The 22,265-nt window shown below is 43.1% G+C and overlaps 1 protein-coding gene across 4 annotated transcripts in view; it reads left to right on the top strand.

Annotated features, from left to right (window-relative positions):
* The window catches only part of BRF1 (BRF1 RNA polymerase III transcription initiation factor subunit), a 231,097-nt gene that overhangs the window by 203,156 nt on the left and 5,676 nt on the right, over positions 1-22,265 (top strand). For all 4 annotated transcript variants that reach the window (XR_010600800.1, XR_010600799.1, XM_005285854.4 and 1 more), the window contains 2 exons: positions 11,135-11,186; positions 18,755-18,923. Coding sequence is in view for 2 of the 4 variants with exons in the window: in XM_005285854.4 (XP_005285911.1) it covers positions 11,135-11,186; positions 18,755-18,923 (221 nt within the window). In the remaining 2 variants the exon portion in view is untranslated. The remainder of the gene's footprint in view (positions 1-11,134; positions 11,187-18,754; positions 18,924-22,265) is intronic.

The raw sequence follows: 22,265 nt of genomic DNA, 5'->3' as shown, positions 1-22,265 counted from the left end.
AAGCACCCCATTATGGTGATGCAGTAACACCACCTCTCTGAGTGGCGTTGAGCCATGGTCGATGTACTGAAGTTGATGCAGCATGAATGTAGACACTGCATTACCTATGTTGACCCTAACAGTCCTCCAGCAGCTTTCACAATGCCCAACTCTGACCTCTCTGATCACAGTTGTGAACTCCACTGCCCAGGTGTCATGGAGACCCAACAGTCCCCATCCCACCACCACCACCTTTTAAAACCCAGCACATTATTGAAATGCTTTTTCCTGATTGTCCAGCTTGGCAAGCACACCTAGCAGATCTCGATTGTTGTGTGCGGCTGCCCAGCCAACCTGGAGTAGACAGGAGATACTGGATCTCCTGGGGGAGTGGGGAGAAGAGGCTATGTAGGCACAGCTATGGACCAGCCATAGGAATGTGGCCATCTACAAGCAGATTGCATGGTGGATGCAGGAGAAGGCGTATGACAGGATCAGTAGCAGTGCCAAATGAAAGCAAAGGAGCTGCAGCAGGCATACCAGAAGGTCAGGGAGGTCAACAGTCCATCTGGTGCTGAACCACAGACCTGCTACTTTTACAAAGAGTTGCATGCCATACTTGGCAGAGCCCCCATCACCACCTTACAGCCACCGTTGATATTTCCTAGAAGCCCAAGGCACAGATCCCTTTTGTGAACAGCGAGGGTGAGGAGAGGAGGAGGATGGGGACATATGATAGAGTGGTCAAGCTATGTCGCACACCAGAACCTGTTTGAGACTCCACTGAAGTCCAGTCAAGTCGAGCATGGGTGAGCCTGATGCAGGAAGAAGAACCTCGGGTAAATGTGTATTTGTATTTGCCATTACAATGGTGTACTGCTGGCACCCCCGACTTAGCAAGACACAGCTATTGACTTTTCATTAATTTATTCATTCTAGAAGAGGTAGTGGTACAACAAAGAGAGGTAGAGTTGTCATCTGTTTTTACATTCCCATGTAGAGTTAGGCAGGGGGCACTTTGGGGAGCAGTTTGCTTATGTACACAGTATATCCCTTGAATCCTGCTTAGAGATCTCAGTGAAACTTTCCTGGAGGTGATCTGCAATCCTCTCTCAAAGCTTTCTAGGAATCGCAGCCTTATTTCTTCCTCCACGGGAGGACACTTTCCCATGCCAGTTGGTGATAATCTCATCAGGAACCATTGCAGTAAACAGGCTAGTAGCATATGGGCCGAGCAGGAAAAGGAGAGGGAGATGCACCAGGACATAATGGGGCTTCTCCGTCAACAAACACAGATGCTGCAGACTGTTGTGAACCTACAGGTTGAACAATCCCAAGCTTGCCTGCCTTTGCACTCCATGGAGAACTCCATTGCAGCATCTCCCTACACCTCCCCTCTACATTCCATGTGGCATATGAGGCCGCATTCCTACCCCTACTACTCTACACCAGGGGACAGTAAGGACAACCACAGCTCCACATACACTGGCCTGGGAGAACCACAGTTGCTGTACGTGTAGCCAAAATGGACATGAATGTTTCCCCTTGCTAAGTTCTGTTTCATTAATTTGTTAAGTTTTTAATGTATTTGCTTTTACATCATACAGATTTTTTTGTAGTGGTTTTGTTATTCAATAACATTCTATTTTTTGGAAAATAATTAATCTTTATTCTCATTCTCAATATATGCTGCAGAATGCCTAGCTGTACTGAAAGCACCCACTGACTTGTTACAGTCCAGGGACACAACTCCTAGGATCAGTGACAAACACAGTTCAATAATCATAAATGTACAGCAAGCACCACAAAATTAATTGGTGCATTGACAGTGTTATTCATATGTACACAAAGCACCACACAATTCTTAACAGGCCCCAAAACAGCAGGGCGAGTTAGCGTTTGCTGCTGTAGCCTCCAGCCTGGACTGCTCACAAACGGCCCCCAGCATGTAAGTCACTCCCAGGTATGTCTGTGTGTGGACTGCAGCCAGCCAGCCATACCTTGGCTCTAACTAGCCTTGATTATGCTGCAGGGTGACCTCAACATACCCAGTCCCAGATCATCCCCCAGAAATGTGTATCCTGTGCTGCCCAGCCCTCTCCTGGACAGTACAAGTGTATATAAAGTGTATTCTTTCTTTAATAGAAATAATATGCACATAACTTGTCACCGTAAATGGCGTTTCCAGACACTTCAGTTCAAGCACACTAGGTTAGATAAAACCAATTTATTAATTACAGAGAGAGAGATTTTAAGTGAGTACAAGTAATGAGGCATAAAAGTCAGAAACGTTTACAAGAAAAATAAAGATAAAAGTTAGGTAATTGGTGCCTAACTTAACAAATTATGTTCAATTCAAAACAGAGGACCCCGTCTCCCAGAATCCAATGAATGCTTCCTTTGTCGCTTCAGGTGCCTTGAACGCAATTAGGAGGAGGTGCCTTGCAGGGTTTGCCCTTCTTTTTTATAGTTTCAGTCCCCTTCTTATAAAACATTTCCAACTGGGTACCAGGAGAGGAAAAAGTCTGTGGGGAAGGATGTTTCCTGCTGCTTTTTCCTCACCTGCTTCAGCTTCCTTTGTTTCCCTTCCTACTTTGACTCTGTTCACTGCTTACATGCAAATTAAGTAGAGCACACATTCCTTTATTTGAGACAGAACTGTTTGCCAACCTCAGTTTCGAATATTTGTTAATAATACCATACAGTGGAATCTTATAACTTCGCATAAAGTATTGCCACACACATTTTATCAGGACAATAATGACCAGCAAATTATGAGTTTTCAAATGATAGCTCACAAGTATGGCTATGATTTAGTCACGGGTATTTTTCGTAAAAGTCATGGACAGGTCATGGGCAATAAACAAAAATTCACGGCCTCTGATCTGTCCAAGACTTTTACGAAAAATACCTGTGATTAAATCTTGGGTGTGTGAGAGTGGGCTGCTGCTGAGGGGCATCCGAGGGTGGGGCGCTATTGGGTGAGACCGGGGGCTGCTGCTGAGGGGCATCCAAGGGTGGGGTGCTATTGGGTGAGACCGGGGGCTGCTGCTGGGTGGGGCGCCTGGGGCCAATGGCCCCAGCTACCGGGGGCCGCAGACCGCGACTGCTCTGGCCAGCCAGGGACCGCTGCCGGAGCAGCGGCTGGTGTGGCTGTCCCCGGGGCCGCTCCAGCAACAGCTGGTGTGGCTGTCCTGGGGACCACCTGAGCAGCTGGCCCCTACTCACAAGGCATACTTTGTACATAGATTATTAGCATAGTGTGTAGGGTGTGAATACCGGGGTACATTCTGTCACAGACTTCCCATGTGAAAGTTAAAGCTGTCTTGACTCAACTTTAACTCATGTAGCTGTATTTTAAAAAATGAATTAGCTTGTTAACAGACTGCTCTGCGACTTCTTCTACCGGCCCACTTCTTCCTTTTAATGCAATTCCTGCTAGGGAGGTCATGACTCGAAAGTTACCTCAGATACACACTCTTCCATGGATGGCAACATACCAATCTCATCTAAGTTAAATTAGTCATGTAACACTGATCTCTGAAATTGCACAAAGTCCTGAGATACGCAAGTCAGGAGAGTGCAGAGTATGGTGTTTGCCTTTGTATGTGCTTCTGTAGTACCTGCCAAAGCAGCGCTGTACCACCATACCACCATTAGGCTGTTTGATTAGATATATTCAGTGTGTACCTCAAAATATGTGATAATTTAAAGATATACTTGCTATTTAAATGAGATTTCCCCTAATTGACTGTTATAAATTAGAGGCAAGAAGAAATGATTTATTGCTTATAATTGGAAATGAGTTACGAAGACGAATGTTGGTAATCATGAAATAAAATTTGGAATACATTGATTTCCAGATGGTTGGCAATGGAATTGCTCTTTAATGTATAATATACCAGACACGGGGGACGGGGAGGTTTCTACTGTATGCCCTTGTGCTTTGATGAGTTACCTGTATGAAATTAGTTACCTGAATCTTAAATTATTGTGTTCCACTGCATATACCTGCAAGAGGCACCTCGTTTAAACAGTGCTGTATTATCTGAGATAGTGGAGGAGGAAGAAGTAATTTAATGTTATGTCTAGTATGATTTTTGTCCTTGTAATGTCACATACTTTAAACAGGAAAGATCTAACAATAAATCTTGCATCACCTTTGGGTATAACAATCTCTGTGGATTGTTCTCCGAGACTGCACGTTACTAGATGTTTTTCTTTTCATCTTTGGCCTCATTATCTGTTTTTATGAGGTTGAGATTGAGCAAAAACACCTGTCCAAAAGCAAATACTTGTAGACCTCATCGGCTACATCTGGTATAATACATTTGTACCAGAATTAAAGGCAAAAACACTACTGTTAAGAACTTTGCCATTGGAAATACACATCTTCACAATGTAATTTAGCTCTAATCAGATTATACAAGTGTTTGTGTGACTTGTTAATTTAGAAAGATTTGTCTATCCGTAGCTGTAAGCACAGGATGTAAAAATGATTGGTATTTAGATTGCCTTATATAATTTCCATAAATTTTCTGCCTTTTCACAACCATTTCGGGCCTCAGTTCAGCAAGGCAGTTAAGCACTTAAAGTGGGACTACTTGCATAATTAAAGTGAGGCACAGGTTTGTGTGTCTTACTGATTCGGAACCATAGTGTGGTTAGTTACATACTTTTCAGAATAAAGTTGTAACCCAGCTTTATAGCTTCCTCTGTTTCAAGAAGTTTTTCCTGTAAGATGCAAATCTGCCTTTCTGCCACCATTTCATTTGGGCAGGCAGAAAAGGCTCAAGCTGCTGTAGTGAAAGCGATGCATCTTTTGGATAGTGGTTTCTTCTCTTTTGATCAAGTCTAGATTTTTTTTTTAATTGCAAATACTTTCCTCTGTTGTCAGCTCTCAAGAGGTGAGTTCATCAGCATCCATATTGACAAATCCAGTAAAGTGTTCCACTGGGTGGGGAGGGATAGCTCAGTGGTTTGAGCATTGGCCTCCTAAACCCAGGGTTGTGAGTTCAATCCTTGAGGGGGCCACTTAGGGATCTGGGGCAAAATTAGTACTTGGTCCTGCTAGTGAAGGCAGGGGGCTGGACTCAATGACCTTTCAAGGTACCTTCTACTTCTAGGAGATAGGATATCTCCATTAATTTTTTTTTTTTTAGGGTTGCCACCCATCCGGGTTTTACCTTCTGTGTCCAGGTGCCATTTAGGGTTGCCAGGCGCCTGGTTTTTGGGGACCTGGCAACCCTAAATGGCACCTAAACCAAAAGCCCGATTAGTGCTGGGTGGGGGGAGGAACCAGTTCATTAACCTGTGCTAGCCCCAGCTCAGGTGGGGCCTGCCTGCAAGTAGCCGGCAAACTCCTTGAGATGATCCAGTTAGTGGCCGGGGGAGGGAGGGGGGGCAGAGTAGTGAGTTGGCGTCTTGGAGGAAGAGGCAGATCAGAGGCAGAGCCTTGGGGGAAGAGGTGGAGCTGGGGCTGGGGCCTTGGGGTTGTGGTTACCAGCAATTAGAAAAGTGGCAACCCTATCTTCCACTTTTATAATGTCAGGAAGTAGGTGCATTGGCCAAGGCAGTAGAGTTACCACAGCCAGCCTTTCTTGACCTGGAGCAATTGCAATTTCCCATGGTCTGCAGTAATTTCCTAGAGTGAGAGACATATAGAGGGTCTCCTTAGATCTGTTGTTTGGTTTACTTTAGACAGTGATGTGGCTTTATATTTGAACTCCCTCCATTTTTGTAGTTGAAAATTTCTTGTTATGGTCAGTAAGAAAAACATCATGTGATGTTTTACAGCATTTATTTGAGGTCTTGGATCAGTGAGTGCTGCAGTTACACAGAAAAATATTCAGTCTTGTCTTTCATCCATATTCACTCCTCCCTTCTCACTCCCAAGAACAGATATGGAAAATGTGTCCAGGCACCTGTATATTAGCAGAGTGCTTGTCTGTTCTGAAGAAGATGCAACAGTCTGTAGGAAAACAGCACAGATGCCTGACTTTATTCTTCACCAGTAGATGTTTCTCTTGAGGTATGTCTTCACTCCAGAGCTAGCCCTGGTGATCAGCACATGGCTCTGATCTGCCTAGTCCAGGTGAGATCATCCCCACTGCAAAGCCTACCCCCTTTACTGTTTCCTTACTGGCTATGTCTTCATGGCACATTTAACCGGGGCTCTTTACCCAGGTTTTAGCCTTCCCTCGCCCCCTTGTCCACACAGTAAAACCTCTGACCTGTGTCTGAATGTGCTTTAAACCTGCGCTAGTTTACACAGCTAAGGGTCTGGGTTAGAGCCAGGTGCCAGTTTCACTCAAACTGCAGTTTCACTCAGACTTAGCAGTAGTTGCACTGACTCCAAGCTACCAGAGAAATGTTTTGTTCTGTCCTGAGAATATAGGATTTTCAATCCCTCGCCTTCTGCAAAATTACCACCACGGGCCTGAGGCTTAGGATGGTCAACTATTCAGGCTGGAACCAATGGCAGGCTTAAAGTTTGCTTCTAGCAGGAGCTTTATGCTATCGAAAAGAGGAGATTCCCAACTTTCCAGTAAGGGACACACCATTAAATCCTTGACCTGGAAAGCTATTTAAGGTCACCATTAGAGATGTTTACAATTGTTGTTTTTCCCTTCTGCAGATATCTAGTCAGTTGGTCCTGGTACAAAGACAGCTTGGCTTTACAAGTGGGAGGGATGCCGAAACAGCACCAATAGAACTCTCTAGAGCACTTCACAGTAGATTTTCTGCAACACATGTCGTGTATATAGAATGCATGATGGAGTGGCATGGTTATCTAGGTTTTATTGACACTTGTCTCGGATGACCTGCATCATTTTACTCAAGGTTTCTCCACTCATGATTAACACAGCCATCACAGACTCATGATGATAAACCCATTATATCACATCATGCCATCATGTATTCGTTGTCTGTCTGTCCTTCTGTCTGTAACATTAGTATGGGTGGTAAGCAGCAGTAAGAGGTTTCCTACGTGGATGGATTAAATTAAAATTCAGCAGTAAGAGAGCTTTGGGTGACGTTCTAAAGCTGCTATTTCCAGAATTACATTGAGGAGATTGTTATGGTATAATAATCCCCTGGGTGGGTGAATTGCCTAATATAAATTACACACTTTATTGCCCCATAACTTCCTCTCTGTTTTTTGTACTGTATTATATAATCTTTGTTTATTAAGTAATAAGCAAAATAAAAAGTTTGTCACAGCCAGCTTGTTTTTCAAAGCATTTGTTCACTTTGAAAGTTCAATTTGTGATCTTCAGCCCTGTCAGATTCTATTCTACTGAATCTTCTTTTAAATTGTTAAGCTGGAGGACAAACCTAGATGCTAGCTTGTATGTCTTAACTGAAGCTGGAGCAGGAGCTAAGCAGATTCTATAGTGAGCAGACACTAACGACAAGTACTGTGCCATTACTTTCTGACAAGACAATGTCAAGAGTATCAACGTCACGTGTTATGTATGTTGGTTGTCTGGAACATATGAATAATTTTCAAAATTGTCTTGAAACCTGTATGTTGCACTTGTGGTTTGTACATCTTTTTCCTTTTGTAGGTTTGCTTTACCATTCACAACATTGCTTCTGTTGTGGTTTATTTGTTTTATTTTTAATGTATTTAATTCTGTCAGTTTCATAGTTCATAATGCAAATGCATAAAACCAGACGATACAGTAAATGGGGAATGATTACAGAAGCATTTAGAAAGATCATGAGAGCCATTTCATTTTTGTCAAAGTGTTATATTTTAAACAGAAACATGCTGTATATCACCATGTGTCTTAACCCAGGAAATGATACCAAACATATGAGACAAAGCAGCTCCTAATTCCGAGTATTTCTTCTGCTCAGCAAAAGCCCAGTTTTCAGCAAGTCCGATGAGCTGGGATAGATGGGGAGGTAGTCGTGTTGATGGGGGGTACATGCATGTTGAAAGTGGCATAAAAGACTTTGGCTGTCCTCTTTTTGTGAAGCTGCTCATTTGAGCATTAATGCCCCATCCCACTCAAGCCTCAGAAACAGCTGTGTTCTTCAGTGATGGCACACTACAATATTCTAGCCTTCCCTGGTTAAATCAGACTGCAGAAGGAGCCAGTATCTGTAGCCATGGCAGCCAGTAATGTATTGTTCCATATGGTTGGTGTGGCAGCAGCTGCTCTGTTTTAAGAAGGTCAGGGCATCAGGGCATTTAAAAAAAAAACACTGTAAAATCTTTCTTCAGTGCTCTGTACAGTACAGTAATAGCGAGGGGTCTCTGTGGAGATAATGACATCACCAGCCAAGAGACATAAATTACTTTTTTTTTTTTAATCAAAGACATTATTCTCTTAGGAAAATAAGTTGACACAATGTATCTCTGTGTGTGATGGTTTTAGTTCTCCAGTTTTCACTGCTGGTGTTTGGTGATAGTACATATTAATTAATGAGCCTGATCCTCCTGCTTAAATTGGGATTAACTCTGCTGAAGCCTGTGGAGTCCCACTAAGATCAGTGGAAGGAAGAGGAGAATCAGGCCCAGTGTCTTTCCAGTACATCATATATATGTTTTTTCTGTATTATTTTTGGCTTGCTCTGAGAACTGCAGTACTCTTACTACTGAGAAATAAACATGCTTTATGAACACGAACATAGTACAGGAATACAGCCTGTGGAGTACTCAGTCTCTCATTATTGTAAAGTGCAATAGAATGACTTCCTTATGTTTAGGGTTGCAGTTTACAATTAGGGGTTCCACAAGTTAGAATCCTTTTTTTCTTCATTATGGGAACATTTGTAATTAAAATGACACTGGGATATTTACTGTGTACTTAGTGTAGCAGTGATTGTATTGTTCAGTGTGAGCGCATGCATTATTGCCTCTAAAACAAAGGCCAGTACATTCTGAGTGCCTTCTGGGCTTATTTTATAGCTTGATTCTAACTGGGGAGGGGCAAGGCTTCAGGGTATTCTTGGGGGGGAGCATGGTGTCAATCAGTAACATACGGCAACAAGTCTCATTTTTTGATAGTGTTAATTGCAATAATCACACTGTTTTCAAATAGATCTACTGCTTTTCAAGTATGTGAATACAGGATAACAGATATTTTACCAGCAACCTTCATTTATCTAACCTATTGATATTGTTACTGCATTCTCATGTCTGTGTGCATCTAAATACGCATATTCAGATATCAGGAAGGTTGTATAACTCAGGTGGGGCAGCATAAAGGGGAAGTCGGACACAGAGTAAGATTTGCATCAGTGTCTTCAAATGTTTTCTCTGTCGAAGGATCCTTTAGGACTTCTAGGGAGTAAATACATTCTCTGGGTTAACGGTACCGTCTTCTGCCATCATGATAATCATGAAGTGCAACAGACAATAGTTGTAAAAGAATACCGTTGTATTCCAAATCACTCTGTAGGTGCAAGCGCATAGACTCTGCCTTTGAAATGTTGCCCGGACATCAGCTTGGTTAGATGCACTGAAAACAGGTTCACTTTGGACTGCCCCAGATGTTCAAGTATCCTGAAAATGTTCTGAAACTCTGCAAAGAAGATTCTCAGCTGAACGCCTGTCTCTTGAATTTTAATATTTTCTTCTCTGTCAGATAATGAAGACTAAAACTCTTGACTCGTTCTCTGGGGTTTCACTTCCTACTGTAGAATAGTCAGATTTAGTGTCCTTTTAAAATTGGAGAACAACTTCTTTGTTTGTACGCTAAATAATGCGAGAATCAATGGATGAATAGAGGGAAAGAAGCATCTTACTCTACATGTACACCTCCAGAGCTAAGCATTCATCTCTATTAATGAAACTTAGACTCCATTCAGAGATATGCCAGGGAACCTCTGTGAGCAGAATTTAGGTACCAGGCAAGTCATTCTCTCTATAGCTGGGTATATCTGGATGAGAAGAGGGGACACAAAGCAGCCAAAACTAGGTTAAAACAATTGAGAACAGTGTTCATAGCAATAAGGAAACAGGATTTCAAATGACTAACAAGGTCAACACTTAGCACTTGAGTGGCAAAATAATACAGACTCCTCTCTGATCTTCAAATGTGTGTCTGCAGTCCTTTCCCCCGCTATGCTCAAGTTCAGCTTCCAGCATTTCTTACTTTCAGCTCATAGAATATCAGGGTTGGAAGGGACCTCAGGAGGTCATCTAGTCCAACCCCCTGCTCAAAGCAGGACCAATCCCCAGACAGATTTTTGCCCCAGATCCCTAAATGGCCCCCCTCAAGGATTGAACTCACAACCCTGGGTTTAGCAGACCAATGCTCAAACCACTGAGCTATCCCTCCCTCCTCATGTAGGATCCTTTTGGTTTTTGATGTTGTTGTCTAGTTCAAGATTAGATATAAAATGTTAAAATCATACTGATGTAATCTCGGTACATCAATGTAAATCTGGAATCACCTCACTGAAATAAAGTGATTCCAGATTTACACTGGTGTAATTAGGAACAGAATCTGGCTCACTGAATCTGTCCCTCTCACTATAACAGAAAAGAGGGAGGGGCCAGCAGTGAGTAGAAATTTTTTGGCCTTCAGAGCATGTGGCAAAGGTAATCTATAGGGCCTCTGGGGAGAGCTAAGAAGGGCATTGAGAGGAGTATGGGATGGAGTTTTGCTATTGTGCTTATTAGCTTGCCTTTTTTCTAAGGGCTTGTCTACATGGGGAGTTATTCTGATTAGCTGTTCCTAAATTAATTATTCCTGATTAATTGTATTCCAAATAAGCTTAATCCACTTTGGAAATGGATTACATTTATTCAAAATAAGACACTATTATTTTGGGATAAGAGCATTCACACATGGAGTTAATCAGGAATAGTTAAACCTCTTTAAAAACACACCCTACCTTATTCCAAATCAACTTTCATGTCTAGACAATCCTTTATTGTATTGAGCTGCTAGGTGATAGTTTTACTGCATGTAAATGTTAATTGCTGTTAAACTGTGTGTAGGGCTTGGGCATAGACTTTCTTTTATATTTTTAAATTTAAAGGATAAAATAAATACATAGTGTGATAACATTAGCAAACTTGTTCTCTTGGCTAGAGAACAAGTGAATGTAGCCTGTGTCAAGCTGACCTTGTGTTTTACATTTACAATATAACTTTCCTAATAATCACCAACATCTTTTTTCTTCTTTCCAGATTAAGACCCTTGATTTCTACACAACTAGCTAAAAAGGCTGCAACTGAAGAGGTATGTGAAGTTTACCACCTCTCCCAGAACCCTTCTACACAACTGCAATCTGAAAATTGACTTAACTCATAATACGATACTTAACACTTGATTATGGCAACTACCACAAACCTCAGTGGACTGGTGTGACGTTCCCTTCTGGTATTGTCTGGACAATTTGCTAGGCCACTCCAATCCTTGACTCTGGGAACCAGCCTTTAACCTGCTCTGCTGTGAGAACCCCCACTCCTGGGCTGTTCACGCACAGCCTCTGGCATGTAAGCTGCTCCCAGCTACTTGCAAGCGAATGACACTAGCCAGTATCTCCAGTCCCAGATACTTCCAGCCCCCTAGGAACCTCCGTCTTGCAGTCTCCAGTTATGCCCACTGGACACTGCAAGCTTATATGAGTTTGTCAATTTAAGAAAGAAATTGATATGTACGAGGCTTGTTCTCCCAACGGGAGTCTCTGACACACTGCAAACCAAATGCACTGCTTCAGGTAGAATAAACAAACAGATTTATTAACTATGGGTAGATTTAAGTGATTATAAGTCAAAGCATAACAAGTCAGATTTGGTCAAACGAAATAAAAGCAAAACACATTCTAAGATGATCTTAACACTTTTAATGTCCTTAAAAACCTAGATGCTTCTCACCACAGGCTGGCTCTTCAGCCAGGCTCTCCCCTTTGATCAGTGGTTCAGTCACTTGGTGGTGGTGGTGTCTGTAGATGTGGGTGGGAGAGAGAGAGCGTGGCAAAATGTCTCCCTTTTATCATGTTCTTTCTTTCCTCTTGGCTTTGCCCCTTCTCTCCCCTTCAGAGTCAGGTGAGCGTTACCTCATTGCAGTCTCAAACTGCCTAAAGGAAGGGGGTGACTCCCTCGAGGGTCTAACAGATTCTTTTGTTGCTGCCTAAGCCAGTGTCCATTGTTCCTGTGAGGCTGGGCTGGATTTGTCCCATCCATGCCCCGACGAGGTGTGAACTGCCTCTCTCTTCCTGGAGAGTTTTTGCATGGGCTTGCTTTAAGCCATGAGGCTACATCTTCAGCCTCATAACTATATACATGAAATTATAACCTGTACCCTTACTATAACATTACTGTAACAATTACTATAACAACCATGCGCAGTGCTTTATGATCCTTTCGAAGACATCCAACATGACAAACTTTGCATTGGATACCACACAACCATTTTATAAAGATGAACATGGGGGTGTCGGGTGTTTCCCCGAGGTACAGAGCATCACAACCAGATTCTGATCTCTGTTATGGGAATGTAAATTCCGAGTCAAAGAGTTAAGGATTGGTCCCTCTTATCAGGCCAGTGGAATCATTGCAAAGATGATGCTCTCTGTTTTCCAGTTGGAATTATTTGCTTTTACAAAAATAGGGATTCAGAATGGAAGGGTGAGTGAAACTGTGAACACAAACTTCTCAGTAAACCAGGTAAATATTAATATTTAATATATTCAAGAGGAATTCCAGTTTGGGGAGGGGGAAATAACACCTATATGCTTTTAAAAAACAAACAAATTGAGTAAGAGAGCAGTGGTGGGGAGTAAGCAGAGTTTGTCCCTACTCCCTCACTGTATTATCCAGCAGAGCTGAACTGCCACACAGGAGGAAGTAATCAACTCCTGTTGAGGACCAGTGGTAGATGACTTCCCCCAGGGAGCAAGCAGGTAGCCAGGGAGAGAATTGTGATTCTGGTGTCATGTTTCCCTCCCTTGTCTGCTCCTGGGGCAGAAGAAAAAGTGACAGCTCACCCTAAATAATGAAACTTAATATTTATGTATTTTGGTTTGAGATTGTAATATTGCAGAGGAGGAGTTGTTAATAATTATGTGACCATATTCACGATACTCATTTTGGTAGTTCTCTCTCTCCCCCAAAATGTGAGTCATGACTCCTGTCACTAACTCCTCCAAAGCTCTAATAATAAGAATATAGCAGTAGGGATATATTAGCGACCACCTGACCAGGATGGTGATAGTGACTGTGAAATGCTCGGGAGATTAGAGAGACTATAAAAATAAAAAACTCAATAATAATGGGGGATGTCAACTATCCCCAGATTGACTGGGTACATGTCACCTTAGGACGGGATGCAGAGAGAAAGTTTCGTGACACCTTAAATGACTGTTTCTTGGAGCAGCTAGTCCTGGAACCCAAAAGAGGAGAGGCAATTCCTGATTTAGTCCAAAGTGGAGCACAGGATCTGGTCCAAGAGGTGAATATAGATGGACCCCTTGGTAATAGTGACCATAATATAATTAAATTTAACATCACTGTGGTGGGGAAAACACCACAGCAGCCCAACACAGAAGCATTTAATTTCAGAAAGGGGAGCTACACAAAAATGAGGAGGTTAGTGAAACAGAAATTAAAAGGTACTGCGCAAAAAGTGAAATCCCTGTAAGCTACATGGAAACTTTTTAAAGACACCATAATAGAGGCTCAACTTAAATGTATACCCCAAATTAAAAAACATAGTGTGAGAACCAAAAAAGTGCCACTGTGGCTAAACAACAAAGTAAATAAAGCAATGAGAGGCAAAAAGGCATCCTTTAAAAAGTGGAAGTTAAATCCTAGTGAGGAAAATAGAAAGGAGCATAAACTGCCAAATGAAGTGTAAAAATATAATTAGGAAGGCCAAAAAAGAATTTGAAGAGCAAAAATTTTGTAAGTACATCAGAAGCAGGAAGCCTGCTAAACAACTAGTGGGGCCACTAGACAATTGAGATGCTAAAGGAGCACTCAAAGACGATAAGGCCATTGTGGAGAAACTAAATAAATTATTTGCATCGGTCTTCACGGCTGAGGATGTGAGAGAGATTCCCAAACCTAAGCCATTCTTTTTTGGTGACAAATCTGAGGAACTGTCCCAGATTGAGGTGTCATTAGAGGAGATTTTGGAACAAATTGGTAAACTAAACAGTAATAAGTCATCAGGACCAGATGGTATTCACCCAAGAGTTCTGAAGGAACTCAAATGGGAAATTGCAGAACTACTAACTGTAGTCTGTAACCTATCATTTAAATCAATGTCTGCACCAAATGACTGGAGGACAGCTAATGTGATGCCAATTTTTAAAAAGGGCTCCAGAGGTGATCCTGGCAATTACAGGCCGGTAAACCTGACTTCAGTACTGAGCAAACTGGTTGAAACTATAGTAAAGAACAAAATTGTCAGACACATAGATGAACATAATTTGTTGGGGAAGAGTCAACATGTTTTTTGTAAAGGGAAATCATGCCTCACCACTCTGCTAGAATTCTTTGAGTGAACAAGCATGTGGACAAGGGGTGTCCGGTGGCTATAGTGTACTTAGATTTTCAGAAAGCCTTTGACAAGGTCCCTCACCAAAGGCTCTTAAGCAAAGTAAGCTGTCATGGGATAAGAGGGAAGGTCCTTTCATGGATTGGTAACTGGTTAAAAGATAAGAAACAAAGGGTAGGAATAAATGGTCAGTTTTCAGAATAGAGAGAGGTAAATAGTGGTGTTCCCCAGGGGTCTGTACTGGGACCAGTCCCATTCAACATATTCATAAATCATCTGGAAAAAGGGATAAACAGTGAGGAGGTAAAATTTGCAGAGGATACTAAAATTTGCAGATGATACTAAACTACTCAAGATAGTTAAATCCCAGACAGACTGCAAAGAGCTACAAAAGTATCTCACAAAACTGGGTGACTGGGCAACAAAATGGCAGATGAAATTCAATGTTGATAAATGCAAAGTAATGCACATTTGGAAAACATAATCCCAACTATACATCTAAAATGATGGGGTCAGAGGGGTGAAATATTGGAACGGCCTTCCGAGGGAAACGGTGGGGGCGAGGGACCTGTCTGGTTTTAAGATTAAGTTAGATAAGTTTATGGAGGGAATGGTTTAATGGTAAAACATATTAGCCAAGGAATACCAAGCAATGGCAGGTAAATAGTATAATGGCTAACGAGGGTCAGGCTGGAGACTCTTGCCTACATGCTCGGGGTCTTACTGATCGCCATATTTGGGGTCGGGAAGGAATTTTCCGCCAGGGTAGATTGGCTGAGGCCCTGGAGGTTTTTCGCCTTCCTCCGCAGCATGGGGCAGGGATCGCTAGCAGGAGGGTTCTCTGCCAATTGAAGTCACTAAAACACAGGATTTGGGGACTTCAACAGCAGAGTCAAGGGAAAGGGTAGGGACGGTTTTGTGGCCTGCAGCATGCAGGGGGTCAGACCAGATGATCATAATGGTCCCTTCTGACCTTAAGTCTATGAGTCTATGAGTCTATGAGGTTTAAAACAAACAAAAGGAAGTATTTCTTCACACAGTGCACAGTCAACCTGTGGAACGCCTTGCCAGAGGATGTTGTGAAAGCCAAGACTATAACAGGGTTCAAAAAAGAACTAGAAAAATTCATGGAGGATAGGACCATCAATGGCTATTAGCCAAGATGGGCAGGGATGGTTTCCTTAGCCTCTGTTTGCCAGAAGCTCGGAATGAGCAACAGGGAATGGATCACTTGATGATTACCAGTTCATTCCCTCTGGGGCACCTGGCATGTGCCACTGTCGGAAGACAGGATACTGGGCTAGATGGACCTTTGGTATGACCCAGTATGGCCGTTCTTATGTTCTCCTCCTTCACACTCTGTCTCTGTGAAAGACGTTTACATGTGTGTATACACATACAGTAAATTAAAATTGTTGTTCATATTCAGATACTAAACTGTTACATAACAATGTAGCATCTATATTGCTAATTTACAAACTGAGTCAGCCATTCATCTTTTTTTATATAAATGTGTGAAATCTGACACCATTTTGAAAACGTTCTAGTTAACTTTGATCATTTAACATGTTTACACAACCATTCATGCCCCCATAAAAAAAATAAAAAAAAAAAAGGTGAGAGTTTAAAAGCCATACTAAAGTTCAAATTTTCTGGAGACTGATTCAGGAAGTTTGGTGAAAGGAATTGTTTGACACCTTTGTTTAAAAATGGTTAAAACATTAATTTTCAGAAACAGTTTGATATAATGCCTGGGGAAATACATTTTCACTTTTTATGCTGTGCTCATTAGAAAAACCTGCACATTTTTAGAGCTGTAACAGCCTGGAAATGGACATGATAATTAGAAGAAGGTCATATTTTAATTAGGATGGTGCAATTTTAATAAACAATGAATCAGTTGTAGCTCCTTTATATTCATCCATTCTTTAGTGAAAATTTTTAGAGCAGATGGAAACTTTTAGCATAAAAATTAAGCATAAATTAAGATGATGTTTTTCCTGAAACTGTTGTCTATTACTTCTTGTGCCTAAAACCCCTGGAGTTGTCAGTTTGATAATTCTATATGGGAAAAGTGGTGATGGGTGAAACATGATAAACTGAAAGGAATTCAAATCTAAATAACAGTAAGATTTATTTCTACATAGAGATTGTTTTCTATGTGCACCCAGTCCCTGTTAAAATTAATGGGTATGCAGTACCCAATCAATGAGCTATTGGTGGAATCTCCTTGGTGACTTTGCCCTGGTCTACACTACAAACGTACGTCAGTCTAATGAAATGTATATAATCCACAGCCCTGAGCGATGCAGTTACACCGACCAAACTCCTGGTGCACAGTGTGCTATGTTGACTGGAGGGCTTATTGGGGAGGAGGAGTACCTACGCTAATAGATCTCCTATTGGCATAGGGCGCATCTTCACTAAGCGCCAGAGCAGTGCAGCTGCACTGCTGTAAGTGTATACAAGCCCTTAGAAAATCTAAGATGGAATCCTTTGTTTGCCTGTGTGATCAGCTTGATTTCTCACAGGTTTGGGTGGAATTTGATATTTGAGTAATTAGCCAGTGAGCTTTTTGGGATAGGGGCTTTCCGTTACAATGTGTTCATACAATGTCTAGGACAATGGGGCCCTGATTTTGATTGGGGCCTCTAAGAGTTACTGTAGCACAAATAAGTAAGATACTGAATCAGATCCTGTCTTCAGGAGCGGCCTGCACTGGATAATTCAGAAGGTGCAAAAAACCTTCCTCCTAACCTCTACTTTGGCTTAAGCCTCATGCTTAATATCCCTTCCAAAGTGGTTTAACATTAACTATTATAACTGTGGATATTCTTGTTTTCATATAAATAGCTAATGCCTTTCTGAATCTTGCTACGGTTTTGGCTTTAATGGCCTGATGTGGCAATAAGTTCCACAGTTTAATTGCACATTGTGTGAAGGAGTGTTTCCTTTTATCAGTTTTGAATGTGCTGCCTTTTAATTAATTTGAGTGTCCCCTTCTGGTTTAAAGAGACAGGAAGAATAGAAGTTCCCAGTCTCACTTCTCTATACCATACACCATTTTACGTACTTCTAACATGTCCCCTCTTATTCATCTTCTGTTGAATGTAAACAGTCCCGATCTTTTCAGTCTTTCCTGGTGATGACTAGTGGCAAGTAACATATACATTCTCAGTTAATGTGATGTGGGAGACCCAGGTTCAAGTCCCTGCTCCAATTCCTATAGAATTATTGATGCAAAGTGGAACAGCTCCAACAAGAGAGATTGAGAGCCTGACCTCAGAATAGCCAGTAAGCCTGGTGGTCAGGGTACTCACCTGAAATGTGGGAAACTTGAGTTCAAGTCCCTACTCCAAAACTGGCAGAGCAGGGACTTGAAACTGAATTACCCATATCCCAGGTGAGTGCCCTGACCACCAGGCAATTAGCTGCTCTGGCATGGGTCCCTCTCTGTTTTGGATTCATCCCAGTGCTGAATGGGAAAAATGTTGAAAATCTCAAAATTCTTCACTGGCTGAGGAAACCACTTCCTGCTGAGCTCTTCTTAGCACATTGCTGAATTGGGGCCTTAGCAGCAATAAGACAGACTCCTCATCTCTGAAAAAGTTTAGACAGCTCTGGCAACAGAGAGGACAGACCAGCACCGTGTGAACAGTCAGCTCTCTGTTAGCATGTGCTCTCGGAGCCACCAGTTCCCAACCCACTGTTCTGATAACCTAGAGGTACCAGTTCGTGTAGCCAATGTGTTATTCTATTACACTATTAACAGTGTTGTCTAATGAGAATTATTGTCACGCTCTTGATTCTGCTCCAAGAAAATCCAGCCTGATCTGTCAAAACTAATACACATCAGTTTTTTCTGATATCAGAGTACATTTTGCTCTCATTAAAGTGATAATAGTGTTGCCATTGTGTAATAGCCCTTATTTGAACCAAACATAATGAAGGAAAACACTGCAAGCTTCCCCACAGAGCTCTGCCAAAGCACCTTAAGCTAGTTTTACCTAGCAGTTGTGAGAGGGTTGTGTTTTTCTTTCACTCTGTTTGGCTGTTTCACTTTGAGTGTTTGCCTGGCTTTGAAATACTTGAAATCTGAACATTTCTCTCTCATGCACATTCACAGTACTTTCCACTGTGGACATTGAATGTTCCCCAGAAGATTTAAGCTTCTTAGGCTGGGCTTTGGCTTTGTTAGAGGACAATAGTGCCAGCTGCTCTGGCCCTTTCATTTGGAGGTTTTAAGGGGGAAGAGTTGGCTACAAGGAATGGTATACTTTAGTGTCCCCCTGTCTTGTTCACAGGTAACCTTTCCAGATTCACAGACAGAAGGGCCAGAGCTTGAAAAACCAGAGAATGTTCTGGTAGAGAGTGGACCGGTATCATATAACCATGATGAAGAAGCTGAAGAAGAAGAAATAGAAGAAGAGGATGATCACTGCATGAGTGCACTTCAGTTAATGGGAGGAAATGGTAAGTCTTGATTTTAGATAGTGGGACCTATTGACTGTGCACAACTGTAAAAACGCAGAAATTACCAGACCAACTTCTGTTCTTTGTAAAGGGCTCTTTATTCCAGGAGTTCTCAAACTTCATTGCACCATGACCCCTTTCTGACAACAAAAATTACTACACGACCCCAGGAGTGGGGACCAAAGCCGGAGCCCACCCTGGGGCCAAAGCCATAGTCCAAGGTCTTCAGCCCCAGGCGAGAGGCCTGTAACCCTTAGCCCCGCCACCAAGGGCTGAAGTCCTCAGGCTTGGGCTTTGGCTCTGGGCCCCAGTAAGTCTAATGCCAGCCCTGGCGTTAGACCCACTTTGGGGTCCTGACCCACAGTTTGAGAATCGCTGCTTTATTCTTAAGGAGCTATTGGAGAAATAAAAAATATTAGCTATTTTTGAAAAAAAAAGCCCACAGCAGTGTTAGTTTGAGATACCAGATGAAATGTGAACACCCAAGTGGTGATGGATATGATTAGAACAGTGCTAATCGGTGTGATGCTGGACTGTGCAGGGCTGGTATGGAGATCTTTTCCACAGGGTATCTGGGGTAGGGGTGAATAGGTATCCCTGCGCAGTGTCTCGCCCATCCATCCCCTGCACAGCCCCTGGGTGAGACTCAGGTGGTGCAGTGAGCCTTGCACAGGCCCCTCCTCCTCGCTGCTGGGGGCTTTAACCCCACATGCAGTATAATTCAGCATACATTTAAAAATGCTTTCTCCTCTTTACTAATGAAAAGGTAACTTTAGCAAACAGCTAAACATAATGTCAGACACCAAGAGCAAGGCTTTGGCTCACGGTGATCCTTACTTCAGTAAATACTTTTTTTTTTTAATTTGCTTTCAGTAAAAACTTGATATCCAAATTACATTTTTCTTTAACAGTTCTGGCTGGTGATCTGTGTCACCGCAGCGCTCTGGATGTGCAGATCCCTCTGCTCCGTCTCTTCACCCCTGCCCCCTAATTCCTCCCATGCAGCAGTCCTCCTAGAGGCTCCTGTACTCCTGCAGCAAGAAGCAGGATTTACCTCTTAATGCCACAGTGCAACTTCCTGGAGGGCTTCCCATAATAAAATCCTGGGACCCTAGCTGTAGGATACTGGCTTGTCTACACCTGGGTTATTCCTGAATAGCTACTCCACTTTCAATTCACGTCCTGCCTTATTCTGGAATAATTCTCAGGTGTAGTAGACAAGCCCTAAGAACTTGGTGCTCCAGCTCAGTATTAGATGAGTCTTCAGACATCATCTCTGGGTTAAATGTCATGAGAAGTGAGGACTTTACCAAACATATTGTGATACGGGAATCACAGCCAGTGTATTCTACTCACTAACCCACATGTGTATTAAGGTCTATGGGCAGGATTCACAAAGAGGACTTAGGCTGAGCATCAGTGCCTACGTTTACGTATCCTGCTACCAAGTGGAATTCTCGACCCAGAGTTAGGCACCTAGACTCCCTGTATGATGCACAGGGACAGTGAGGGGCCTAAAAAAGGGGCTTCACAGAATCCAGCACCTTGAACAGGGAGCTCTCTAAGCTAGCCAGCAGGAAATGCTGATGAGAAGGGTAGGGCCTAAGCCAGAGGTGGGCAAACTACGGCCCGTGGGACCGTCCTGCCCGGCCCCTGAGCTCCTGGCCAGGGAGGCTAGCCCCTGGCCCCTCCCCTGCTGTCCCTCCTCCCCCATAGCCATGCAGGCAGTGCTCTGGGTGGCGGGGCTGCGCGCTCATGCAGGGCAGTGCAGCAGCATGTCTGGCACCGGCCAGGAGGTGCAGCTCCAGACATGCTGCTCTGAGCGGCATGGTAAGGGGGCTGGGGTCGGGGGGTTGGGTATGGGGCAGGGAGTCCTGAGAGGCAGTCAGGGGACAGGGAGCAGGGGGCGGTTGGGGGAGGCAGGGGACAGGGAACAGGGGGGATTGGATAGAAGGTGGGGTCCTGGGGGCGGTTAGGGGCGGGGGTCCCAGGAGGGGGCGGTCAGGGGACAAGGGGGGGTTGAGGCAGATAGGGAGCGAGGCACAGCCTTCCCTATCCAGCCCTCCATACAGTTTCACACCCCGATGTGACCCTCGAGCCAAAAAGTTTGCCCATCCCTGGCCTAAGCCCTGCCCCTCAAAGGGACATGAACGCCTACCTCCACTCTGGATTCACAGCCGTGAACCCTGGCCTGGAGTTATGGACATGTAAGCTAGGTTAGTCCTTTCTTCAAGTAAAAATGACGAGGGTGTGATGTTGCTTATTACCCCCGATAGCCTCATGTTAGAGCGTGGACCCGAGATGTGGAAAACCTGTGTTCAGATCCCCATGCTGCCTTATTTGGAACAGGGACTTGAACGTGGGTTTCCTACATCCCAGGTGTTTGCCCCAACCACTGGGTTATGAGATATTCTGGAGTGGGTGTGTCTCAATCTCAAGCTGTTCCACTTTGTATAAATAATTATATATTCATTGTACCAGAGAAGGTGTGTGTGGCTCTATAAACCAGTGGTTAGGGCACTAACCTGGGAGGTGCAAAACCTGCATTCAGATCCCTGCTCCACATCAGGCAGGGTGGGGATTTGAACCTGCATCTCCCACATGCTGCGTGAGTGCTGTAACTGCTGGGTTATTACATAAAAGGGGGGGAGGGGGCATCACTACCGACTTCTCTGGCTGTGGTTTGCATGGGGCCCAAGCTGGTAGATGTACTCCAAGGCAGCCTCTGAGCACATCTACCAAACTGGCCCCGCAACATAAGTGGTGAACGCCTAGTTTGTGAATCCTGCTGGAGCTTAGGCATCAAGTTGCTCAGTGGTGTCAAGAATGAGGTGGCTGTGTGCATGCAGAAATGTAGGTGTCTAGGGGACTTAACCAGTGGAAACCTAGGCCCCTACAGGGTAAGGCAGCAGCTTGAGCCGGGTTTTTGAGAATGTAAATATTGGACTTGCATGCCTAAATGGCAGTTAGGTGCCTAAACCCCCCTTGTGACTCCCAACTTTTATGTTAACCAGAAGCCATCATTTTAAGCAGGTTTCTGTATTGACAGGAAACATTGATACCCTCTCTGCAGTGGTATTTCATAGTTAGACATGGCTGGATTGATCCTTTATTTGAAACTTCCTGTTAAATTTTAAACTTCGGATGTATGCAAAAATTATCTTAAAATAGATTGATGCAATATGCTAAAGCAAAGTGGGAAGAAGGTTTGTGCTGGAGCGTTGATTTATTGTTCTAGCCTCCCCATCACTATTAATTCAGCTGCAGACTTTGATGAAGTTTTTTTGTAATATCTGTGGATTGATCATAAAGGAATGTGTTGTTTTTAGATTGATTTCTGAC

This window comes from Chrysemys picta, chromosome 4 (genome assembly GCF_011386835.1).
Source record: "Chrysemys picta bellii isolate R12L10 chromosome 4, ASM1138683v2, whole genome shotgun sequence".
Classification (NCBI taxonomy): Eukaryota; Metazoa; Chordata; order Testudines; family Emydidae; genus Chrysemys; species Chrysemys picta.
The sequence above is the reverse complement of the archived record's forward strand: the minus strand, read 5'-3'. Positions and strand labels throughout refer to the sequence as shown.